A 14472-nucleotide genomic window follows, 5' to 3' on the forward strand; every position below is an offset into this window, starting at 1 on the left:
GACCCTTATAGTTCATCCCTTCCCCTAATCCCGCACATAACTGGAGCTTAATGTGGACCGAACTGCCCCTACGTACATGTGGGGCTTTGGCGATATGTATCATAAGTTCATAACAACAATATGGGTTCATCAATAAAATTAAGGACTAGATTTCCATCCCATTTTCCAAATAAGAAAATAGCATCCAATTGTTCAATCATTTGATAATTAAAGTCATCTTTGATATTATATGACGATGAATTGAATTTGAAATTTATTAACATTCCCTAAAAATGTATTGTTAATCTCATAAAAGTAATGAGTTGGATAAATGTCAATTACACCTATAAATACATAACAGAATCTGAAATTCTAAGGTTATGAGCTAGCTGACCTATAAATGCTAATGTTGCACGCTTCGATGGCAACCAATAATATGAAAGACGTCATCTAAAATTAAATTGACTCATCAAACAAACGGCCCATTAGCTCAGTTGGTTAGAGCGTCGTGCTAATAACGCGAAGGTCGCAGGTTCGAGACCTGCATGGGCCAATTAAGTGTATATTTTTATTCGTTTTGGCCGAAGAGTACACAGTTCAATGGAACTTTCACAAGGAGCGGTTTTACTATGCCTGAATAAGAGTTGTACACAAGAAGCAGCCTCTTTAATTTGCTGGTTTCCTTTTGTCCTCCAATATGATAAAAATAGTGTTTAGGGCTTCTCCTCTTAAATTCCAACTTCATTCCTAGGGTTTCAGTCCTCCAGTGTTTTCTTTTCTTTGCAAACACACGACACGAGGGGCGGATACGAAGCATGAATGAAAACCTAAGCAGTTCATTTTTGACATAGAGATGGAACATATGGTTCGTAATGCTAATGGTTCGTCCATACGGCCCAAAGACAGAGATTGATACGCTGTTTCTTTAATCAGTATAATCATCTCCAAATGATTGAAATCAGAAAAGATGTGAACACGTGATTTGTTGATTAAATGGAATTGAATATATACTTCCATTCTTTTCCTGCTCTATGGCATATTTTTAAAAAAATTCAGTTGTAACCAATGGCCTCGCGAGAAATAGCATCACCATACTCCCTCAGTTTCAATTTATGCGTCTTGCTTTTTTGTCTTTGTTACATAACATAAAAGAATGGCATATTTTTATCCTTAGCTACTACCACTTTCTTATAAGAATTAATGACATGGCATGTTTTACATGATTCAAAGGGTATTTTTGATGTGTTATACACACCTTTAGTTTAAGGTCACAAAATTTAATTTTATATATATATATATAGAGAGAGAGAGTGTATTAATGTTGGTTAGCTAAGATTTGACATGTTAAAGCTAAGATTCTTCGCCGTGGATATTTTTAAAAATAAAAAAAATGCCATCATATTCAATACCCTTTGTTCAAAGAAATTCTTTGTTTCTGGCATATGTTATTCATTAAGTTTGAGTCCATATAAGAGGCAATGTACTATAAGAAAGATTCCTACTGACAATACTTGTAATCTTGGAATTACAACTTCAGAAGTGAAGTACCATGTGGTTGAATATTTTGTCCTTTTCTATACAAACATCCTGTTCTGACACAAGAAACGCTCTTCCAATTACCCAAGGCTCGAGCAACAAAATGTCTCTTTGAAAGATTTGTTTTTTCCTTCAAGTTTCAGCTTGGAAAGATGAATTTTGTAGCTTACTTATATTTTAGAATTATTATCAGTAGAAGGGAATAGTTTCAGACACTATGAAAGCACAAATATCCATAACTTTCCTCATGATCTCTTACTCATTTTTGTCACTTTCTTCGTAAAGATAATCTTTGTAATTTTGAGAAGCACACAAAAAGATGAACATCCACTTTTTTGTGTTCTCTTAAACTCCAAACACATTTGCGTCTATCTCTTTCACTCTCTCCATGAAATGAATACACATAATGTTAAGAGATTTAACTCCCGTTTGGTCATAAAATTTGGATGTTTTCTTTGTCCAAATTTTGTTTCAAATATTTGTTTGTTTATAGATTTTTATTATTTTTTGACAAATTTTGAAAACAAATTCTTCAAATCTGAAAAACAGCTTTAGAGTAGTTTTTGTACTTTTTGAAATTTTTTACAAACAAAACTTCAATTTTTTTTCAAGTAAAACGCATGTGCAAACACTACTCTCAAAAATCATTTTCATCTTATCTTCAAAATCTTATTTTTCAATTTTCAACCAAATCTATGTCCAAACGCTAGCTTGGGGCTAAAGTTCACATGGAGATATCATGAAGTAGGTGATTCTTGTTAACAAATACTATGATAACAGAAAAATACCCGAACAAATAGTACTTACTACTATATAGTAATATTACCTTGGTAAATGGTAGTAGTAGTACAAATTAAAAGACTCTCAACAAAATGCATTCTAATTAGAAACAAGTACCTCAAGATCTCACTTAGAATATAATCATGTCCCATTCATAGAGTCAGATCCAGAGTACTTGCCCCTCTTCTTGCATTTTCCTTTGTAGCATAATTAGCCTCTTCTTTCAATCTTGAACTAGCCATTGACAATGATAAAGTACTCCCATCATCATCGTCGTTGTCGTCGTGGCTGTTATTTTTTTGCTTTACTCCTAGAGATAAATTCAGGTCAATTAGGTCACAATCTATAGCCTTTCTTTTCAAAAGACTCAGTCTTGCTTTAGCTTTTGCAGCTCTCTGGAATAATGGAATCAGCTTATCAATAGGACTTTTTCTAAATAGACCTTGACCATATTTTTGTTCACGAAATAATCCCATTTCGTCTTTCATTTCATTTGTTCTCCAAGTAGATCTTTCACTAATGAAAGAAGGAATCCCAGTAATGGAATCTTGATGAATTGCCCTACTATTATTGCTGCCAAAAATCCTCTCACTGAGTTTAGTGTAAAATTCTGGTCTGACATTCATGTCAATTGTGCTTTGTGGACAATTCCTAGAAGCATCTCCATATCTGGGGAAAAGAGTAAAAATCTCTCCTATAAGTTTGGAATGAGACAAACTTAAATAGAGCGACATAGACACTGAAAATTCATATAGCCAATCGGCTACTGCTTGCTTGAAATTTAGGCGTAGTTGTTGTTATTGTGCCCATTAGAAAGCAAAAGGAAAGATAAGGAAACTTATTTACAAAAAAAAAAAAGGAAGATAAGAAGACTATAATGAGCACAATAAATTTGCATACCTAAAAGTGGAATTGAACCTTTGGATGAAGGTTGGGAGCACAGGGAGTTCACTCATGTTGTAAATGTTTGGATCTCCACCTTCCATAAAAGGCCTATAATTTGCTATACCTGTGAGGTAAGGAAATGAAATTAGTGAATTTATTAACCCTAAATTTATAAATTAAAGAGAGAAAATATAAAAGCATACCTTGAGTTAGGTCATCAATCTTCTTGCTTCTATACATCTAAAGAAACATACCAAGATAAGAAAACATACAACAAGTAATTAATCCGGAAAAAAAGGATAAGCAGTCATATAAAACTTTTTAGATTCATTGAGAATAACCTTATATTTTTTCTTGAATTTATATGAATCACGAAATTTATTAGATACTTGGTTTTGTTCTAGCTAGGCACTTAAATTTACCTGCAAATGGCTCTTGACATGAGCAATGTTGAGTCCTTTTATGTTCATCGATTGAAGAACTAATTTGGGTGTTGCTCCTGCACCAAAGAAGAAAGAAAAAAAGAAACATAAACATTTAAACAAAGGTGAATTACCCTAATAACAAACTCAAAAAGTGATCATTTTGCCGTTTTAGTGGGTGCGAATCCAAATTAGTTGGATCAGTAACAACTTAGAAGACACTGAATGAAATTCTAGGAACTTACTTTCTTGTCCACCAAGTTTTTCCACAGCCTGAACAAAACGGAGATGGAGATCAGTTGTCCATCGAAGTCTAACCATCTTGGATCGAACATAAGGCCTCACATGGAGCTTCTTCTCGCCCTCTTCAACAGTACTGTTGCTTGAACTTCCTCCATCCTTAGGTAATTTGATCGAAATGTTATCGCCCTCGTCTTCATTTTTTTCTGAATAATTAGGGCTTGTCTTGGAACATACAGTGTCATCACTATCCTCCATTAATATTCCTGGTAATAGCTCTAGCTTCTCTTTTTAGCCTTTTCCTAGAATTACAAATAGAGAAGAAAGAAAGGAAGAAGTAAATGATGCTTTTAGCATAGCCTATATATGATCAATTTTTTATGACTTAGATCCTCTTGTAAACTACAGAACTCTACTTGTTCTTCTTTCTATTTTTGAGGTGAACTGTACTATACAAGAAAAATATTCTACGTAGAAATAATTGAAAATCAAACCCTGGACTTCACCTAGAAGATGGAAGACTTCTCTCTTTCTCTCTCTCTCTCCAATTATTTATCTAACTCTTCATGCATAAAAATATATAGTAAACACAACCATTCTTGGATGATGTAATAAAGACGTTATTAGAGGTGCTTTCAGAATTTGAAGTTTATGGGTTCTGCTACGATCTCAAGTAAATATACAATAATAATTAGATCAACGGTCAAATATTTATAGATACTTAGTAAGTAATTTTTAATATATATAAATATATATTTGGAGAAAAGCTATTGAGTTCACGTAAATTCATATATATGTTGTCGCAAAATAAAAAGGGAGAGAAGGATATGAAACTGATCATGTGAGACCAGCTCTTCTTTGTACAGCTTCTGTAGAAAAGCAGATCGGCGTCTGTTTGATATGGTCCAAATGTCTTCCCTAAATCAATTTTCTATTCTGTGGTTGTTGAAAATATTTCCAACCAATGAACAAAATTAATTTACGTGAATAATTCATTTTTCAATATGACTATCTTGACTCTTACTCCACAAAACTTTTTTAAACAGACGTAAATATTATTAATGTTTAATACTAATAAATTATCACCGAAACACTATCTCCACACCACATGCCAACATATTCTACGATTAGTATAAGTAACTTACCTTAATAACTCCAGAAGCACTTTTTCGAAGAACAATCATGTTCGTACGAAAATATTTTCGGATATCATTCCATAAATTAACCTATTTATAAATATAGCAATAGTAGATACTCCTACTAGAATATAGTAGCCGGTGCATAAATTATCTCACGTTCATATAGGATTTGGGGAAGAGTCGCACCCCAAAAAAGTTTAATATAGGCAGTTACCCTAATGCAAGTATCAATGACTGATTTATACATTATGTATTTCATAAAAATTCTGAAACTAGTACTTAGTCAATTTTGTGGACTGCTTCAACACCATTGAAAACATAACTCTCCACCAATTTCTGAAGCAATACAAAGGCCAATAAAACTTTAAAATGCTCTTGTTTATTGATTAAGTCCAATCAAGTTTAGAGCGAAAATTTTATTACTCTTGTCGCTTTAGTTATAGAACAAGTCTTGGGACCACCCTAAATAATGAAGATTAGCAATTTTCGATTTTAATAACATCATTATCAAAAGATTCCAACATAAACATTGCAGCTTTTATTTATTTTCCAAAATCTCCATCTTTCACACAATCACATTGTTAGGAAGGAAATTTTCTCGTGTAAATTGTCCCATTTGGCCCATCCAATTTAGTTTAATTCTTGAGCAATCTAGCATGACAAATATATCTAATTACATATAACTACCAATATTTCCGACTTTTCCAAGTTAAAGAAAATGATTAATCGTTCAAACTGATTAAGTCAAAATATACATTTTCAGTGTAAAACGGGGATAAAAAAACAACAGATAAGTTAGCATGGGGAGTCAACTGTATCTTTTTCTGCAATGGCGAGAAATATAGTAATAGTTTTTAAAAAAGACGTTCAAATATTAGTCAAACGCTAGCATGAGAAAGAGCTGAATAAATGAGACATATTAATAAGACGTAATCCCAAAATCAATTGGTTTCAACCCTTTGGATCGGAGGATGAGGGATAAATGGAAGTAGGATTTTAATTTCTTACAATTATATAAGTAAATCTTTATAACAATTATCAACTGTAATATAACTAGTAAAAGTAGTACCCAGAGGCAGGCAGAGTCAGGATTTCAACTTTATGAGTTTTGGATTTTAGAATGGTGATTTCAAGTGTTAGTAACTAAGTTCTAAATCTAATATTTGTACATATTTAATAAATTCGAAACACCAAATACAAAGCTATAGGGTTCGGCCGAACCCGTATTTCGACTTGTGCCTCCGTCCCTGGTAGTACCAAACTAGTTATAACATGCTAAATTATACTACTAGCTTAGTAAAAAGTCGCTTAAATTCCACTAATGAGTCAACTAAGCAGAGCGCTAACAGTTGATTGTACATACTACAACTGTATGTGTGATGCCTTTGCTAGCTGTATCTGATGTTGATCTCTATAATTTTGTAAAGAAAGGAGAAAACTAATTTGTTTTTTTAGTTTTTGCATATGTTTGCAGCTTCCTTTGCGACGGGAATCACGGGCTGTTCCCAACCTATATTTGCTTAACTGCTTTTACTACCACATGATAAATACTCTTTCTCATAGGTTGTTTACATTCAGACAATTATTATTTTTTATATTATTAGGCTACATAAAAATGACTATAAGTAATTGTCATAATATAAAGCAATTAAAAATTATTTTTTTTATAAAAAAAACAACACTCTACAACATGTTAAATCATATGATAGAGTAAATATTCTTTACGCTGACTGTCAGCGTGAGCTGAATCCATTATCAAAAGCGTTCGAGAATTTAAGTGGGTATATAGGAAGGTTGAATAGGTGGTATGAGTCGGTTTGACCTAAATAATCATGATGCAGGCTAAGTTTATCTAAATTGATTAAGCTAATAGGATTTATCCAAGTAGAAGAAGAACTAATTAGTCAAGTATCAAAACAAACTATATGTAAACCAATTCAAAAACAAATTGTTCAGATTACAGAGGTCAACATTTTAAGGTTCGTCTGCGGAGAAATCGTCCACCTCCACCTGTAGGATTCCTTAACCTAGTGGTGTGTCCAGGATATTTTATAAGTGGTGTCACAATTTTTAAAAATAGACTAATGAACAAATCGCTATAACGATAAGTAGTGTCATTTTTTATATTATCCTCAATATTTTTATTTTTATTATACATATCTAGTAAAAAATTTCGACGAAGTAACACCGCATACAACCTAACCAATGAACTTTAAGAAGGGAAAAAAAGATGGAACTTGTTTAATTTCAGTCTTACACTTCTTGATTGTATAATATCGAGTACTTCTTCTTAAATTATGTTCGACTGTGTGTCTTCACATTTTTATCTGCTTAATTAAGTAAAGATTATTTCGGAAACAAACTCTCTACCTCCTCAGTGTAGGGGTAAGGTCTGGGTATACATTCCCTTGTTGTTGTTGTTTAATTAAGTAAAGATTATTGAAGCTCAGTGCACATTCAACATTGTCAAATGTGAATCTTTGAAATTTCTTTATTATTTAATGTTTGCATCACAAAACGAAAGTGATCCATTTAGTATTAGGACAAAATATAATTTTTGGAAAATGTTTTTCAAAAACGAAGTCTGAAAAAGATTCGCAGTAGCACAGCATCCAGAGAAGTCAACCCCGACACAAGTTTTGTTTTCAGTTCCATTTCGATTCTTCAATATATGGACTAATCACCACTACTATATAATAAGGCCCCATAGCTAGGAATATGAGTGCCTATTAATGCGGATCTAGCATTCTTTGAGAATGGGTATGTCTGTCGTCTTTCATCCTTTAAATATTACTAATTGATCGTCCCAATCAAGTTTTATATAATTATGATCATCATCAGCGCTGCTATCTTTTAACATGTTGCATGGATATACATTTACATGTCATGTTCCGTATACATATGCACGCACATATTGAGGGAGAACAACGTCTTTGGTGTTTACACCCAAAAAAAAATGACAATTGATGCACAAAGTATCCCACGTTTACATACGGTCTAAAGAAGAACTGCACCTCAAAGGGTGGCTTTTTTGTATTGACATCAAACCAAATAATTTAATTTTAGTCCTTATAAATTAATGTGAGAATATATATTATTTTACTATAATTAAAGGATAAATACATATGTGTGATAGACACATGTCTTGTGTTCGCTAATATGATATAAATATGGGGCCAGTGGCGCCGCATAATTGTTTATAAGCGGTATCCCATTTTAAAAAATGAACAAACAGATAAACCATTATAATTATATTTTACTAAAATAAATTCAAGTACATTAGCTACTACAACTCTCCTTGACGAGTTTTCATTTTTTGAAATGTATCCATAATAGTCTCATTAGAAACATTAGTAAATACATTTTTTTCTATATAAGGCACCAAACAACCACTCAAAGCTCATCATCCATTCGATTTCGTAAATCGGTCTTAATCAACTTCAACGCCGAGAAAGCTTTTTCAACTGTAGCAATAGCAACTAGCAAAGTAAAGCAAATTTCACTAGTTGAAATACAAGAGAATAAGTTCCATATTTCTTTGTTTCTACTAGCTTCTTGGAAAGATCACCAAGTCCATTAAGATCGAAAAACCTGTTATCATGATCCTGAATATCAACAATGTAATTTTCAAGCTGAACGAAGGTCAGCCATAGAATATCTATCAAAATCATCAGGATAAAGATTAGCCAATGTCAATATTTTTTAATGTTAAAGCTTGAAAAGGAGTCAATTAGGTTCAAACAAGCTACTCCCAGAAGCAACTCAATTGTCATCTCATCAAAGCGACTATTGAGTTCTTGAAGTTGCCCATCAATAATTTTACGAAACACTCCAACATTGTAGAGAAAGATATAACATAATCAAAGAAGAAAGGGCAGTTTTGTAATTTTTTAGTGTTAGTTAATTAGTTACTAACTACTAATCCTAGCTGTTAGAGTTAGTTAGAAAAGGAGTATAATTATACTTATATATACTCCCTCACGATGTGCAGATTAGACTAAGTGAAATAAACTCATTTCATTCTCTTCTAAACGCTTCTCTTCATCTATTTGTTCTTCCACTTCTTTCTCTTCTTCTATTCTCTTCAAACTGGGCAAGAAACCAGTAATTACTTCATGATGTCAGAGCAATTCAAGCTAATTCACAAGCTTGAAACTCGATTCTGCATTTGTTTTCGCAAAATTATTCAAATCCTTAAGTCAATTGTTGATTGTTTCAATTTCTTGAAGAAATCTTGTTTGCTATAGAACTGAATGAACAACCAACTGTTCCGCCTGGAAATCAGACTTCAAATTCCAATCTAGGAGGTTTGCATGCAACAGCTCCAGCAATTGATTACAACCATCCACAGTTTTTGAGCCAATCAGATGTAAGTGGCATACAAATTATATCATTTCAACTAACTGGCATTGAAAACTATTCTCTTTGGTTTCGATATATGAGAATGGCATTGTTAGGAAAGAATAAGTTGGGGTTAGTTGATGGAACTTATTCTAAAGAAAGTTTTCCATAAAGTTTGTGGAATCATTGGGAAAGAGTGAATGCAATTGTGCTTTCTTGGTTAATAAACTCTGTGTAACGACCCGAGCGGTCGTTTTGAGCTTTTGCACTTTGCTAGCTAGTTCTCGGGCATGACTTGCCCCGTGTGATGGTGTTATGACTTATGTAAATCGTTGGTTTTGGTTTTCAGAGTAATCGAAACGAATTTGGATGAAAACAGTTCTCAGTTGAAGCTAGAAATTTGAAAGATTTGACCAAGATTTGACTTGTTTATATTTGATCTCGGATCGGAATTTTTATGATTTGGTTAGCTCCGTTAGGTGATTTGTGACTTAGGAGCGCGATCGGAATGAGTTTTGGAATTGTAGAGAAAATTTAGGCTTGAATTGGCGAAAATGAGATCTCGGTGTTTTCCCGGTTGATAGGTGAGATTTTGATATAGAGGTCGGAATGGAATTTCGAGAGTTGCAGTAGCTTTGTTGTATCATTTGGGATGTGTGTGCAAAAGTTCAGGTCATTCGGATGAGATTTGATAGACTTTTTGATCGAAAGCATAATTTAAGAGTTCTTGGAGTTCTTAGGCTTGAATCCTATGTTAAATTGGTGATATGATGTTGTTGTGAGCGTTCCGAAGTTTGAACAAGTTTGAATGATGTCATGGGATATGTTGGTACAATTGGTTTGAAGTTCCAGGAGTTCCAGGTAGGTTCCGGGATGTTTTAGGCCGAAAATCATAGTTGTAGCAGGTCCAGAAGGGTTGCAGGCCTTAGAACTCACGCGCGCGGTCCACACAAAAAGAAGTGCATCCACGGTATGTGCTGTGCGGATCGCAGAAAATGAACTGCGGCCACGGTAGGTGTTGTGCGGACCGTACAAAATGAAGTGCGGCCGTGGTGAGGAAAAATTTCACTGGTCCTATTTCGGAAGCTCATATTTTTTGATCTACAAGGAATTTTAAGATGATTCAAAAACTAAAGTTGTAGCCCTTTGTGTTTAGTTTCCATAAAGGTAAAGATATATCAATTTAAACATCTGTAGTGAAAGTTATAGCCAAAATACTAAAGCCTACCACTGCACAGGAAAACATGTGCGGCCGCGGTCATTTTTGTGCGGACCGCACTGGTTTTGCGCGGACCACGGTCGTTTTTGTGCGGTCCGTGGAGGTGGAAATTAGTGGGGTACTCTATAAATATGAGGTTTTGGATTTTATTTGATATTTTGACCTATAGAGCTCGGATTTTGGCGATTTTTCGAAGGTTTTTCAAGAAATTCATCGGGGTAAGTGATTCTAACTCAGATTTGGCTAGAGTACATGAATCTATCATTGAATTCATCATTTAATTCGTGATTTGGGATGGAATTTGGGAAGAGAATTGTGAAATCTTTCAAAAATATAAAATGGTGATTTGAATGACCAAATGGTATCGAAATTGAATAATTTTCGTATGGTTAGACTCATGAGAGTATAAAGATTCTAGTTTTGTGAATTTTTGTCAAACTCCGAGATGTGGGTCCGGGGGTCGGGTTTGACCAATTTCGGGAATTTTACGGTAATTTGATTATTTTCGGGTGGTCTTTGTTCCCTTAGCACATTTTGATGGTTTGGTACTGATTTCAGCTAGATTTGGAGCATCCGGAGTCCGATTCGTGAGGCAAAGGCATCGCGGGCTAGAGTTCAGACCGGATAGAGGTAAGTAATGATTGTAAACACTGTCCTGAGGGTTTGAAACCCCGGATTACACATCGTTGTGCTATGTTGAGGTGACTTACACGCTAGATGACGAGCGTGGGGTAGAGCACCGCTGGGGATTGTGACTTAGTCCATTCCGAACGATTATTTTAATGCGTAATTGATAGTTAATTATTTGATATTTTTATATTTTGGGTTGTATGCTATGTTTGGGGCCTTGTGCCGACCTGCTGAGACCCTTAGGGACATTTTTACTATATTTCCTTACTCTATTTGTTTGAAAGCATATCCTCAGTCATGTTTTATCTGTTTGTTACTCAAATCTGGCTTTACCACTATATTCTTAAAAATGAGGAAACTGATTTGGGCCGAGTTCCCTGTTTTACTGATAGTCCGAGTGATCGTGAGATTTATGACTGAGGTAGACTGAGAGTCTGATGGTGAGGTTAATGACTGAGAGAGGCTGAGGGCCTAGTTGTGAGGATTATATATCTATGGATCGGGCTGCACGCCGCAGCAATGTATATATATATGTATATGGATCGGGTTGCGCACCGCAACAATATAGTGCTTGGGCTGTAGGAGCAGCGATATGTTGGATCGGGTTGCATGCCGCAGCGATATATTGCTTGGGCTATAGGAGCCCCTTCGGAGTCTGCACACCCCCAGTGAGCACTGTCGATGAGATATATGGATCGGGCTGCACGCCGCAACGATATATGGATCGGGCTGCACGCCGCAGCGGTTACTATATGGTACCTATTGAGCGTGAGTGTTGAGTGTAAGTATTGATTGGTTAGAGTTGAGCCATGAGTGATTGAGAGGCTTGCCCGAGGGGAGATAGATATAAACATGTACATGAGTGATGCTTTGCCGAGGGGCCTGTTTATGAACTTATTGATTTTCACTCCTCTTTAAAGTGAGTTTCTATCGAATATGTTGATTTATTTACTGCTTTCACTCACCTTTATACTAAGCCTCCGTCGAAAATGTTGAACAAATATTTTTAAACGACTTTCATTTAAGCTGGGGTTTATGAGATGTTCAGAATTTAATCACTGATTTGGCTTTGTTATTTCCACTGAGATTTTCATGTTATGAGGTGTTTATAATTCTTGTTTTGCCCCAAGGGCTGCTTACGAACTATGTTTTGCCCGATTGGCCGATTATGATTTTCATATCTTTTATTATAAATGGTATTGAACCCCTACTGAAACTGTCGGAAAGCATTTTTAAATGATTTTTACCAAAAGGATGGATTTTAAATGAGACGATCGACTCGTATTCTGATTTGAAAGCCCGTTGTGCTTATTGAGTTTATCAAAAATGTGGATTCATTGTTTCATACTGCTCAGTCTTTATTTACTCTTATTACTTACTAAGGTTGGAGTACTCGCATTACTCCATGCACCTCGTGTGCAGATTTAGGTATTTCGAAACCCGGTAGCGGGTGTTGATTGCTCAGACGCGGAGTCATCGGAGTTAGCAAGGTGGTTGCACGATGTTCGTAGCACTGCTTCCTTCCTCTCATTTTCATTACTGTACTTAGTACACTTTTGACTATTTTTGTTGTATTCAGACCTTGGTAGATGCTCATGACTAGTGACACCCCGATGTCGGGCTTGTATGTTATTTTCGCACTATTCATTCAGACTGATGTTATGAGATATTATTTAATTAAAGGCTTAAAAATGACTCTTAATAATTAAAGGGTTAATATGGGTGTTGTTTGGCTAGCCTTGTCTTCACAAGAGGCGTCATCACGACCGGGCCGATTGGGGTTGTGACAAGTTGGTATCAGATCCTAGGTTACATAGGTCTCACGAGTCATGAGCAGGTTTAGTAGAGTCTCACGGATCGGTACAGAGACGTCTGTATTTATCCTCGAGAGGCTGCAGAACCTTTAGGAAAACTTCACATTCTTGGAATTCTTACCGTGCGTCCTTAATTCAGCTTGAAAAGTAACTCTTTAAATTCCCTCCACGTGTTCGTGTGCACGCATGAGCGCTCAGTATCAGATGTGCATCGATGGTTTGTTATTTCCCAATCGAGGGGCGGGACGTGATCTCTGTGAGTTGATGTTGGGCCAGTATGGAGGACTTGAGGCCAGATCTTTGCCTATGGCTTGAGCACCAAGGTGCTGATCGTGTGTGCACGTGTTTTTGGAACTTATATATTCGATAGTGCCCCTATTAGTAGAAGTGATGGTTGGATGGCTCCGTGATGAGTATGTTATGACTGTGAGATGTATCCGTACGAATTGGAAGTGACGAGAGGGGTCTGCTAGAGGATAGAAGAACTATTAGGTGCTTGGATTCCATCTTGATTCGAGGTATAGCCCCGAGTTATGGGCGTGTGAAGAATCTTTTCGTGTTTTCCAGTTGTGAGTGAAGTAAATTTCATGTTTCGGTACGAGTTCAAACTCAAGAAGACTAAGTGACTGCGTAATGTTTGTGATGGTGAAAGGTATACAGAAATGATAATTAAAGGCAAAGCAGGTGGGCTATCTCCTGTGAAGTGTTCTGAGGTTGTGTGATCCTTATGTGTCTGTTAGAAGATCTTATGTACAAGTGAAATATAAGTGTGGAAATTTGAATTTTGGGTCGCTTAATAGAGTGGGCTTAGCTGTTGCGAGAGTGAATGCGAGATTTGCAGAAGATTTAAAGTACTAGATGATCTGTGTTTTTACAAGCTTATAAAAGATTTGAGTTTAATCTCACTATGGTATCATAGCATCAATAGAGTATAATCGATATGAGTTATTGAGTGTGTGTTGACCTATGGCTTCGAGCCAAGTAGGGGAGTCTGCTATTGATTAGGCGATTGCACGGTTAGGTGCTAGGTTGGTTCCAGTTTGAGGCGTGCTGGTGAATCAGTTATGGCTTGCAGAAATTGAGACCGAGGATGACTCGAGTAAAGGAAAATTTTGACAGAGGTTATATTATGCTTCATAGGGTATGAGAATCACGGAATGTCTTGAGTTGTTGTTGGTAAAGGATGCTCGGTGCATAGAGCAGGAAGTTGCTTGGTTGTAATGGAATGATGTCATTCTGCGGTGTCTGAGTGCTAATGAGGCACAAGTTGATCGGTTCGTTTGATCAGACTTATTGCAATTTGAGTAGAGTGAATAACTCGTGGGAGCGGTTCTAATGTGTTCAAGATTCTACATGTAACAATAGGGTAAGTTAAAGTTGTATATGTGGTTAGGGACTGAATTTTCATTGGAAGATGTCAAGACTTGTGGTGTTTTCTATATTAATTATGGGATTCTATGTATCAGTATTAGGAGGTAACGGATTTA

At 35.6% G+C, this 14472-nt stretch overlaps 1 protein-coding gene and 1 non-coding gene across 2 annotated transcripts; one reads left to right on the plus strand and one right to left on the minus strand.

Annotated features, from left to right (window-relative positions):
• Nucleotides 1–458: 458 nt before the first annotated feature.
• Nucleotides 459–532, plus strand: TRNAI-AAU (transfer RNA isoleucine (anticodon AAU)). The gene has a single exon. It is a non-coding gene; the product is annotated as a tRNA-Ile (tRNA).
• A 1768-nt stretch (nucleotides 533–2300) lies between these two features.
• Nucleotides 2301–4405, minus strand: LOC107805305 (uncharacterized). Its single transcript, XM_016629314.2, has 5 exons — nucleotides 3848–4405; nucleotides 3603–3679; nucleotides 3384–3420; nucleotides 3196–3304; nucleotides 2301–2964 (listed from the first exon to the last, which is right to left on the minus strand). Exons 1-5 carry the CDS (start codon nucleotides 4098–4100, stop codon nucleotides 2448–2450), a joined length of 993 nt encoding a protein of 330 aa, XP_016484800.1. The 5' UTR covers nucleotides 4101–4405; the 3' UTR covers nucleotides 2301–2447.
• Nucleotides 4406–14472: the final 10067 nt, after the last annotated feature.

This window comes from Nicotiana tabacum, chromosome 5, assembly GCF_000715075.1.
Source record: "Nicotiana tabacum cultivar K326 chromosome 5, ASM71507v2, whole genome shotgun sequence".
Classification (NCBI taxonomy): Eukaryota; Viridiplantae; Streptophyta; class Magnoliopsida; order Solanales; family Solanaceae; genus Nicotiana; species Nicotiana tabacum.